We start from the raw sequence: 12,534 nt of genomic DNA on the forward strand, positions 1-12,534 counted from the left end.
AGTGGAGCATGTGTCCTTATTATATGTTGGAGCATTTTCTGGGTATATGTCCAGGAGTGGTATTTCTGGGTCCTCAGGTAGTACTATGTCCAATTTTCTGAGGAACTGCCAAACTGATTTCCAGACTGTTTGTACCAGCTTGCAATCCCACCAACACTAGAGGAATGTTCCTTTCTCCACATCCTTGCCAGAATCTGCTGTGACCTGAGTTTTTGATCTTAGCCATTCTGACTGGTGTGAGGTGTTGAACATTTCTTTAGGTGCTTCTCAGCCATTTGATATTCCGCAGTTGAAAATTCTTTGTTTAGCTCTGTACCCCATTTTTAATAGGTTTATTTGGTTCTCTGGAGTCCAACTTCTTGAGTTCTTTGTATATATTTGATATTAGCCTTCTATCAGATGTAGGATTGGTAAAGATCTTTTCTCAATATGTTGGTTGTCTTTTTGTCCTATTGATAGTGTCTTTTGCCTTACAGAAACTTTGCAATTTTATGAGGTCCCATTTGTCGATTGTTGATCCTAGAGCATAAGCCATTGGTGTTCTGTTCAGTAATTTCCCCCCTGTACCCATGTGTTCAAGGCTCTTCCCCACTTTCTCCTCTATAAGTTTCAGTGTATCTGGTTTTATGTGGGGTTCCTTGATCCACTTGGACTTCAGCTTTGTACAAGGAGATAAGAATGGGTCGATTTGCTTTTTTCTACATGCTGACTGCCAGTTGAACCAGCACCATTTGTTGAAAATACTGTCTTTTTCCCACTGGATGGTTTTAGCTCCTTTGTCAAATATCAAGTTTGTGTGTGTGGGTTCATTACTGAGTCTTCAATTCTATTCCATAAATCTTTCTGCCTGACTTTGTACTAAAACCATGCAGTTTTTAATCACCATTTCTCTGTAATACAGGCTGAGTTCATGGATGGTGATTCCCTCAAAAGTTCTTTTATTGTTGAGAATAGTTTTCGCTATCTTGGGTTTTTCATTATTCCAAATGATTTTGCAAATTTCTCTTTTTAATTCTATGAAGAATTGATTTGGAATTTTGATGGGGATTGCATTGAATCTGTAGATTGCTTTTGGCAAGATGGCCATTTTTACTATATTAGTTCTGCTAATCCATGAGCATGGGAGATCTTTCCATCTTCTGAGATCTTCAATTTCTTTCTTCAAAGACTTGAAGTTCTTGTCATACAGATCTTTCACTTGCTTGGTTAGAGTCACATCAAGTAATGTAATATTATTTGTGACTATTGTGAAGGGTGTCATTTCCCCAATTTCTTTCTCAGTCTGTTTATTCTCAGTAGAGGAGGGCTACTACTGATTTGTTCGAGTTAATTTTATATCCCACCACTTTGCTGAGGGCTTTAAAAAAATTTTTTTATCAGCTTTAGGAGTTTTCTGGTGGGGTTTTTGGGACCAATTAAGTATACTATCATACCATGTGTAAATAGTGATAGGAACTTCTTTCCTTCCTATTTGTATCCCTTTGATCTACCTTTGTTGTCTAAAAGCCCTAGCTAGAACTTCAAGTACTATGTTGAAGAGATAGGGAGAGAGTGTGCAGCCTTGTCTAGTTCCTGATCTTAGTGGGATTGCTTCCAGTTTCTCTCCATTTAGTTTGATGTTGGCTACTGGCTTGCTATATATTGCTTTTACTATGTTTAGGTATGGGCCTTGAATTCCTGATCTTTCCAAGACTTTAACATGAAGGGATGCTGAATTTTGTCAAATGCTTTTTCAGCATCTAATGAAATGATCATGTGTATTTTTTTCTTTGAGCTTGTTTATGTAGTGGATTCCATTGATGGATTTCCATATATTGAACCATCTCTGCATCCCTGGGATGAAGCCTAGTTGATCGTGGTGAATGATCATTTTGATGTGTTCTTGGATTCAGTTGGCAAGAATTTTATTGAGTATTTTTGCATCAATGTTCATAACGGAGATTGGTCTGAAGCTCTCCTTCTTTGTTTGGTTTTTGTGTGGTTTAGGTATAAGAGTAATTGTGGCTTCATAGACTGAATTGGGTAGTGTTCCTTCTGTTTCTATTTGGTAGAATAGTTTGAAGAGTATTGGTATTAGGTTTTCTTTAAAGGTCTGATATAATTCTCCACTAAACCCATCTTGTCCTGGGCTTTTTTTGACTGGGAGACGATTAATGACGGCTTCTATTTCTTTAGGGCTCATGGGACTGGTTAGATGGTTTATATGACACTGTTTTAACTTTGGCACCTTTTATGTGTCTAGAAAATTGTCCATTTTATCCAGATTTTCCAATTTTTTGAATTTCCATGGTTTTCATTGTTATGTTTCCCTTTTCATTTCTGATTTTATTAATTTGTGTACTGTCTCTGTGCTCTCTGGTTAGTCTGCTAAGGGTTTATCAATCTTATTGATTTTTCTCAAGGAACCAGCTCCTGGTTTAGTTGATTCTCTGTACAGTTCTTTTTGTTTCTATGTGGTTGATTTCAGACCTGAGTTTGATTATTTCCTGCCATCTACTCTTCTTGAGTGTATTTGCTTTTCTTTGTTCTAGACATTTCAGGTGTGCTGTCAAGCTGTTAGTGTAAGCTCTCTCCAGTTTCTTTTTGGAGGCACTCAGACCTATGAGTTTTCCTCTTACCACTGCTTTCATTGTGTCTCACAAGTTTTGGTATGATGGGTCTTCATTTTCATTAAATTCTAAAAAGTCTTTCTTTCTTTCTTTCTTTCTTTCTTTCTTTCTTTCTTTCTTTCTTTCTTCTTTCTTTTTTTAAAAAAGATTTATTTATTTATTTATTATATGTAAGTACACTGTAGCTGTCTTCAGACACTCCAGAAGAGGGAATCAGATCTTGTTACAGATGGTTGTGAGCCACCATGTGGTTGCTGGGATTTGAACTCAGGACCTTTAGAAGAGGAGTCAGTGCCCTTAACCTCTGAGCCATCTCTCCAGCCCCCTCTTTATTTCTTCCTTGACCATGTTATCATTGAGTAGAGAGTTGTTCAGTTTCTATGTGTATGTGCACTTTCCATTTTTTTTGTTGTTGTTGGAATTTAAGACCAGCCTTAGTCTGTGGTGATCTGATAGGGTGCATGGGATTATTTCAATCTTCTTGTATCTGTTGAGGTTTGTTTTTTCACCAATTATATGGTCAATTTTGGAGAAGGTACCATGAGGTGCTAAGAAGAAAGTATATTCTTTTGCTTTAGGATGAAATGTTCTATAAATATCTGTTATATCCATTTGGTTCATAATGTCTGCTAGTTTCACTGTGTCTTCGTTTAGTGTCTGTTTCCATGATCTGTCCATTGCCAAGAGTGGGGTGTTAAAGTCTCCCACTATTATTGTGTGGGGTGCGATGTGTGCTTTCTGCTTTAGTAAAGTTTCTTTAATGAATTTGGGTGCTCTTGCATTTGGAGCATAGATATTCAGAATTGAGAATTCATCTTGGTAGATTTCTCCTTTGACCAATATGAAGTATCCTTCCTTATCTTTTTTTTTTTTATAACTTTTGGTTAGAAATCCATTTTATTTGACATTAGAATGGCTACTCCAGCTTCTTTCTTGGGACCATTTACTTGGGAAATTGTTTTCCAGCCTTTTACTCTGAGGTAGTGTCTGTCTTTGTCCCTGAGGTGGGTTTCTTATATGCAGCAAAATCCTGGGTCCTGTTTAATCATCCAGTCTGTTAGTCTATGTCTTTTTATTGGGAGAATTGAGTCTATTGATATTAAGAGATATTAAGGAAAAGTAATTGTACTTCCTGTTATTTTTGTTGTTAGAGTTGGGATTCTGTTCTTGTGACTATCTTCTTTTAGGTTTGTTGAAGAATTACTTTCTTGCTTTTTCTAGGGAGTAGTTTCCCTCCTTGTGTTGGAATTTTCCCTTTATTATCCTTTGAAGGGCTGGATTCATGGAAAGATATTGTGTGAATTTGGTTTTGTCGTGGAATACTTTGGTTTATCCAACTATGGAGATTGAGAGTTTTTCTGGGTATAGTAGTCTGGGATGGCACTTACATAAACACTCCCTTCCCTGATACCTGGTATGTGCTTTGTCATGGCAAGAGTCACTCCCTATGTAATTAGAGTAGGTGGCTGTTCTCTCTCTCCACTTCTCTGATTCTTGAATAGCAATTTTATTTCTCTTCTTGTAATTGATTGGTAGGCCATTGTATAAAATAAATACTTAATGAATATTTATAGGGTAAATCATGTAGAGGGAAGGAGTATATATATGGTACCAAGTAAGCTATGCTGTACAGTGGTGGCAAGCCCTGGGAGAAGTCTACCTTGCTGCTGGGATTGGCAGAAAGTTAGGGACCCTTTCAGGTGAGTGCCAGGGCCAGACTGCCTTTATTGACACATACAGATATTATCTGGGCAGTAAAACCATGGGAACAATAATAGATATGCATTCTTAGGTGATGGGAAAGATTTCAGGGCCAAGGTTATTTTAATGGGGATAGGGGATAGTGCCTACAGAAATGAGCTGTTTCTCAGAGAGAAAGCATGTTAAGAGGGAAGATCAGTAACTGTGGTCATTGGAACCCTGTGAAGGGTGAAGATGATTTGAATCAGAGAAGCTGCGTGTTCCTCACCTCGGTTAATGGCACCATCCCATGATCAAGCACACAGAAGAAAGAAGAGAAAGATGATTCAATTCAGCAGTTAGAGGTTACTTATGACCTGTACCCTGCTATCCTACAACCAGCTAAGATGCTGCTAGTATTCAGAACATGTCGGCTCATGGGATTCACAGAGAATCTGAAGAGTGGGTTGTGTCTAGATAGATACTCACAGAACCATCCCAGGGGCCGCCAACTTATGTCCCTGCTGTACCTTCCTGTTCAGCTGAAGACTCCTCACATGACAGCAGAACTTAATGCAGAAAGTAACCACCATGAGGTCCATGTCTGTCTGTATCACCAGGTGCTTCACGTTTGTCTGCAACACTGTGTGTGCCAAATCATCTGGTTCAGGCACTATTGTTCCTTGCAGATCATGCATCACATGTGTCAGGAGCTCCATATCCTGATTTTCATACAGACAGTGGAGCAAACCCAGACAAGGTGGTTGATGGGGTTGGGATTTCCCTAGGATGTGCCATAGTAGTTTCAACTTTGTCTTTCCAGGAAGGCTGCAGGAAAAGAGCTTTTCCATTTCTTTCAATCCCTCTTTACTCAAAAGACCAAACAGAAAGCGCACAGTGGGTGCCTCAAACAGGTTTTGTCTTCCATACAATTCTACCAGTGTTTCCACAATTCTGTCATTTTTCATATCAGCATGTCTTTCCTCACTATCATCCAAGATGTAGGACATTGCTGCAAAGAACTCCTGAAGACACAAGTGGGCAAAGCTGTAGCTCAGAGAGCTGGCCTGCTTTTGAAGGACACCAGTCTTCAGGAAAGTGGCAATGGCATCCTCGTCTAACCCTTGCTTACAGAGGTCGCTTTCACTGAACAGGGTCCTTCTTTGGCAGACCCCCTCAGCAGCCAATGAGCAGAGGGCTCTGAGCTGGGTCCTCATGTGCTGCCCTGGGATTGTCAAGGAAAGGTATTCCAGGCAGAGGGCTGTGGTGGTCTGTGAGGTCAGTGAGAGCCCTCTACCCTGCTCCATCTGCTTTTTCAGGCAAGTGCAGACCAACCAGCACACCCAGGGAACTTCACACAGAGTCAGGAGCGCTGAGTTTGATTTAACTAATGTAAAAGCAGTAATTCCACCTTTTTTCTTCCCAAAATATTTGTAGAAATAGTTTTTCCGTTCAAACAAAGTGAATCCTAGGACTTCCACTTGACATGGATGCTCCAGGGAAGGAATGAATTTCTGTAGAGCTGTGGTACGGGTTGTGAGCAAGAAGGAAGCCTCAGGAAGGATGGATTTCCCAAGTAAACTGCCCAGCAGAGTGTACACAGGCTGGGTTTGACTCCAGTGAAGACATAACTCAGGATTCTGCTCCTCCAAGACCCATGCTGGCTCATCTATGCCATCCAGAATGAAGAGCAACTTCTCAGGGTGAGACAAGATCTGCCTAATGGGAGCTGTGGGCACTTCCTGGCCTTGTGCTATGAGCTCAGCCAGACTCAGTTGCTTGCACTGGGCCAGCTCTCTGCAGGTGAAGAAGAAGACATGATGGAAGTGATCCCTGTAGAGCTGGCCTTCCATCCAGGCTCTCTTCACCAGTCTGGCCAGTGTTGACTTCCCAATCCCAGCAGCTCCTTCTATTATGACTAATTGAGGCTTTTCCTGAGTACCTAAGTTTGGGCCAAATAAGTCTTGGATGTCAGTCATATGTCCTCCTTCTTCTGGTACACATGGATACCAGCTTTCCCTGACCAAGTTTTCTGAGCCTCTTTGGCACAATTTTTTAAAGAGTAGTAGTTTTGTGAAATTTTGGAAGAGATTCTTGCTTTTTGATGAACATGTTAAAAGAGGGTAAAGAGCCTCTTCTACTTGCTTCGTACGTGCTTCTGGAAAGGTTCCTAAATGGAAGAGAAAGTTTGAACAGAAGTGTATACATTAGTGTTGTGTGTTCATTCAATTCTTCCTTCTTTCCTTCTTTCCTTCCTTCCTTCCTTCCTCCCTACTTTTTTTGATCCTTTATCATCTGGATGCATTTAGACATCTGTCTAAACTGTACATCATACAGTCTGTGAGCATTGGAATATTCTGAACAGTGTAGTGCAGAAAATGCACATTTAGAGTAGAAGATTTTACTTCAAGTGGTCATGTGACTAATAATAATTCTGTCTGACTTTCATTCATGCCTCAGACATTTATAGATTTCTTACCCTGTGCCAGACATGCTCTTGAGGCTAAGAGTAAAGGGTGAGTTCACAGACATAACTCTGTCTTCATTCAGCCTATGAGATAATCCAGTAGCTCCACTGAGCTCATCTTTCCCATCTGTAATTTGGTGGCTGTGGTCTCTCCCTGTAGGTGGCCATGGAGCAGTGGGGAGATTACTGATAGTGGAGCTCCAGACAGATCACATGGATCTACCGTTGTAGTTCTGACAACATCATTATGAAGTCCTGAGATTGTCTGTCTGACAGGAAGGTCTAGGAATGCCATAGAGCTTGTGTTTCAGGACATAGACTTGGTCCACTATTCCCAGGCCTTGCAATTTTGGCTGTATTTTTTACTGTATTCCAGATATTTTTGGTAACAATAAGCCTTGTTTTGGGCTACTGTTTGAATGTATTTTGTTCCCTTTGAAACTCAGTTTGAAACTCAGTTGCCAATATAGGAGTAAGGGGTAGTCAGGAGTAATGGATGCATGTCTAGTGTGTGTATTTAGAGCCATGAGGCAGGCCTCTTAATAATTGACCAATATTTTTTCTTCTAGAAATGGACAAGCCATTGTGGGAAGGGGTACCTTTCTTTTCTGCAGGTACCTGTCTGTCTTTATATGCCATTTTTGAGGCTAAGTAGTTTTCAGTCTTAGACTTTCAGCCTCCAGAACTATAATTAATATACAGGTTTGAAAAACCACCGAGAATGGTGCTGTAGCTCTATAATTCATCACTCAGAAGAGACAGGGGAATCAGGATCTCACACCCAGTTTTTCCATATGGGGTATTTGAAATTATTCTAGGATATCAATCTATCATTCTATCAATCAGTCAGTCAATTAGTAACTCAATCAACCAATCAAAAAACAAGTATAAAAAATTTTTCACTTAGAAATCAAAGAGATAGATAGGGTCTCCAGTAGATAGATAGGGCCTCAAGTGGAGGAACTGGATTACTATTCCACAATTGAAATTCCTGACCCAGAATTGCTCCTGTCTAAAAGAACTGCAGGGACAAAAATGGAGAAGAGATTGAAGGAAAGGTGGTCCAATGACCAGCCCCACTTGGGACCCATCTCATGGTGTAGCATTAAGGCCTAACATTATTCCTGATGCTTTGAAGTGCTTACAGACAGAAGCCTGGCAGGGGTGGCCTCTGAGAGGCCCTACCAGCAGCTGTCTGAATCAGATGCAGATACTTACACCCAACCATTGGACTGAAGTTGGGGACCCCTATCATTGAATTAGGGGAAGGACTGAAGAAGCTGAAGGGGAGGGTAACCCCATAGGAAGACCAGCAGCCTCAACTAACCCAGACCTCAGGGAGCTGCTGGAGACCGAGCCACCAATCAGGAGCATACATGGGTTGGTCCAAGGCCCCTGGCACATATATAGCAAAGGTCTGCCTGGTTTGGCCACAGTGGGAGAAGATGCGCTTAATCCTTAAGAGACTTGAGGCTCCAGGGAAGGGGGAAAAGTCTGGTAGGGGGTACCCCTCAGAGGCAAAGGGGAGGAAGAATGGGATGAGGAACTGTGGGAGGGAGTCTGGGGGGGCAATGACTGGAACGTAAATAAATAAAATAATTTTAAAAAGTCAAGAAACAAGAGGAGTGACAAAAGGAGAGATATGAAGCATGTACAAAGACCTTAAGAGAGGAATTTAAATTTTCAATTAAGGAAAATTAGAGAAAGCCAACCAAAGGTTATTAGAAAACAAACTTTAGTCTATCTGGTTAGTATACAACAAAGACCTCCAGAAGATGACCATCCACTGGGTTATCAGGAATTTGAATGGCAATGTGTTAGAACTGAGGAGATTTAAGGTAAGTGTCACTAATTTTGGAATGCATTTGCCATTTGTAAAACAAATCTTGAGTTCCTGGGCTATTAAAAATAGAGTAATCCCCTAAAGACTGGAAAAAATGGCAAGAGCAATAGCAGAACTTGCTGTACATTTACAATGGTTCTTATGGTGGAGAGACAAGGCTAGGGAGATAGCATGACAAAAGAGAGCCAGAGGCAGAGAGATTTCACCAGATCATCTGCTTGGTGAAGGTCGCTTTGCTGAGGTAGAGGTGCAGGCTGTATATGATGCAAAAAGTCTGGCATTGTGTCGATTGTCAGCCGTAAAGGCCTGGGACAAATTCACAGAATCAGGGAAAAGACTTGAACCATTTACTCGAGTCATGCAAGGTCCAAAAGAAAACTTTCCTGACTTTTTGCAAAGGCTGGCCTCAGCTGTGGAAAGAAGTGTATCAGATTCAGCAGCAAGAAAGGCAATAATCGAGACTTTAGCCTTTGAAAATGCAAATTCTGAATGCAAGGAAGTGATCAGACCACCAAGGGCTGAAAGAAAGATGAAAATTCAAGACCTGTAAGTCATATAAAGTACTCAGAAATTGCTGATTGTTTGTGAGTCTAGAGGCTGCCTGGGGCTGAGAATAAAGAAAAAGAAACCCGGGTATGCCCCGTAGTTAAAACATTCCTGGGAACAGCTTGACCATAAGATAAGGAGGAATGTGAGGACATAACAGGGCTATCTGAACTGAGTCAACAACTCACAGAACTCTGACACCCTGCACGTACATGTAATTTTTCTGCTGATGTTTGAATAAGCCAATAGTGTATCACTATGCTGAATTCCACACCCCTAAGCCCCTTACCCCATAAAAACCCCTAGCTTTTGAGCCTCGTGACCGACATCCATTATCTCCTGTGTGGGATGCATGTCAGTCCGGTGCTCTGTCATTAAACTACCTCATGTAATTACATCAGGGCAGTCTATTCATGATTCTTTGGGTGCATGCCAAATCGGGAGTTGAGTGGGGGTTTCCCCACTAGGTTCTATTAGGGCAGCTGCGGTCAACATCAATCAATGAGTATATTAGACATACAGCTGATGTTGTATCTTGCTCACCTGATATGACTGTAATAGGAGAAGCTGCCACTAGACACCCAGAGATAACCCAAGATTTCAAATGTTTTAATTGTGGCGAGCAGGGTCATCTCAGAAATAACTGCAGAAAAAAACCCAAAGTAATTCCAAAAGGGCGCCTATGCCTTCTGGAGTATATCAAAGATGTGGCAAAGGTCGCCATTTGACTACGGAATGTAGAGCAACAACAGACAAATGGGGCAGAACTTTACCAAAAATCTCCCAGGGGGCCTCTTACAGGCCCCAATGCCAGGCAGAGAGAGTACTCTTCCTCAGTACAATTTAATGTCACTGCTTCAAAAACAGATGTTGTGAGACCAGATAACAAGGCTGAGGCAAGTTTTATAGACAACTCAAAGAACCTAAAAGGGAGACAAAAATGAATATTTTGGCAAACTTCTATAGAGGATCAAAGGCAAAAACTAACAATGCAAGTAAACAATATTGAGATTGAAGGAATAGTTGACACTGGAGTAGATGTCACCATTATCTCTCTAAAATCTTGGTCTTCAAGTTGGCCACTTCAAGAAGTAGACATCCAATTCTGAGGAGTTGGAATTTTATTCCAAATAAAGCAAAGCACCAGATGGCTTAAATGTATAGGACCAGAAGGTCAGGTAGGAAAATTGAGGCCATATGTAGCTGATATAGCCATTAACTTATGGGGGAAGAGATTTATTACAACAGTGGAAAACACAAATTAATATCCCCTTGGTTTCAGTGTCTGGCCATGAAACCGGCCAGGCTCCTAATAAAAATTTTTAGTTAGTTAAGAGTTCATTATCAAAGGCAGTTACAGACTACCCAAGCAGTTCATAAACAAAATATAGCAGAGGCTGACAATTTAGCTCTACCCAAAGGAGCCAGGGCTGATAAGACACTAACAGCCTTACCACTAAGGTGGTTGACTGACCAACCCATTTGGATTGATCAATGGTCTATGACAAAAGAAAAAGTACAGGTATTAGAACAGTTAGTCCAGGAGCAGCTGGAGGCTCAGCATATAAAGGAGTCTTTCAGCCCTTGTAATTCTCCAGTATTTGTCATAAAAAAATTGGGCAAATGGAGGATGTTGACAGATCTGAGTGATTAATAAGATTATTCAGCCAATGAGTTTCTTGCAGCCTGGAATCCCATTGCCTTCCTTGTGTCTAAGGAATGGGCTATCATAGTGAGTGATCTAAAAGATGGATTTTTCACAATTCCTTTACATGAACACAATAAGGAAAGGTTTGCTTTCTCGATACCTACCTTCAATAGAGATTGCCCAATAACAAGATATCATTGGAAAGTCCTGCCACAAGGAATGTTAAATAGCCCTACATCATGTCAATATTTTTACAAAAGCCATTGGAGATGATTTTCAAACAATTTCCCCAATCCATTATTTATCATTTTATGGATGACAACCTTTTGGCTGATCCAGATATAAATGTCCTGGAAAGAATGTTTGATGAAGTAATAAAAAAAAAAAAAAAAAGAAACCAACAACTTGTTTTGCTGGGTACTGCAAATTGCCCCTGAAAAATTCAAAGAGGAGATTCTATTAATTATCTAGGGTATAAAATAAGTCTGCAAAAGGTTAGGCCACAAAGGGAGCAAATCAGAAGAATCCAATTAAGGATCCTTAATGATTTTCAGAAGTTACTGGGAGATATTAACTGGCTGTGGCCTGCGATTGGCTTGGCCACTCAAGAGCTAAGCAAGTTATTTCAAACCTTACAAGGTGATAAAGATTTAAGTAGCCCAAGGAAATTATCAGCTGAGGCTGAGAAGGAGTTAGCTATGGTAAGAAAGGAAATTGATTCAAAGATGGCCTGCATCTTAGTCATCTTACCTTCTACTTATTCTCATGCAGTGGGAAGATTATATCTTAGAATGGATATTTTCAGCACATAAACAGAGTAAAAAAACTAAAAACCTACACTGAGAAAGTCTCTGAATTGGTACTAAAAGGAAAAATGAGACTTTGACAATTAGTCAGAATGGATCCAGCTGAAATTGTGGTGTCTTTTACTAATGCAGAAATTGCCTTGTTATGGGCACAAGATGAATATTGGCAAAGAGCATGCAGTAATTTCTTGAGAGAGATTAACAACAGATATCCTAAAAGCAAGTGGCTTGAGTTCATAAAAAGAACTAATTGGATTCTCCCTCGGATAATAAAAGGAACTCCAATATCTGGAACCCCTACATTTTACACTGATGCCAGTAAATCAGGAAAGGCAGAACATAAATCAGAAGATGTAAGTAAGGTAGTTGAGAGCCCCTATAACTCAGTTCAAAAATCTGAATTATATGCAATCTTCATTCTGTTGTCAGATTTTCAAGAGTCTCTTAATATAGTAACTGACTATCAATATGCAGAAAGCATTGTTTCACACATAAAGACAGACTGCTGAACTTATTCAGGATGATCCTGAATTGACTTCTCTATTTATTCAGCTACAACAAATGATCAGAAATAGGAGTTATCCACTATATATAAGAAGCATAAGATCCCATACAGGTCTTCCAGGCCCTCTGATGCAAGGTGATGAAGGCTGAAGACTGATGTTCCGACGTTTTGATGAATGAGGGACTGTCCAGATCATCAGCAGTCTCTATAAACTGGCCAAGTTTGGCAGCTATGTTTTGTGCTCCTCATAATTTTAGATAATATTAGTTGTTCTCAGACTTCTGATGTGTTGAAGACTGGTTGTAGTCTCACAGCCAGTTGAAGCTGTTTAGCATTGAGAAAGATGATAGAGTCTACTTGTCTGTCGTTATACCAGTACCATGCAGTTTTTATCACAATTGCTCTGTAGTACAGCTTTAGGTCAGGCATG

The 12,534-nt window shown here is 40.3% G+C and overlaps 1 protein-coding gene across 1 annotated transcript in view; it reads right to left on the bottom strand.

The window, feature by feature from the left end:
• LOC110305069 (NACHT, LRR and PYD domains-containing protein 1a) overlaps positions 1 to 12,534 on the bottom strand; it is a 43,050-nt gene that overhangs the window by 21,114 nt on the left and 9,402 nt on the right. Inside the window, exon 2 of the mRNA XM_021176843.1 lies at positions 4,779 to 6,459. Within this exon, the coding sequence (XP_021032502.1) occupies positions 4,779 to 6,459 (1,681 nt within the window). The remainder of the gene's footprint in view (positions 1 to 4,778; positions 6,460 to 12,534) is intronic.

The sequence above is a fragment of the Mus caroli genome, chromosome 11, assembly GCF_900094665.2.
Source record: "Mus caroli chromosome 11, CAROLI_EIJ_v1.1, whole genome shotgun sequence".
Lineage (NCBI taxonomy): Eukaryota > Metazoa > Chordata > Mammalia > Rodentia > Muridae > Mus > Mus caroli.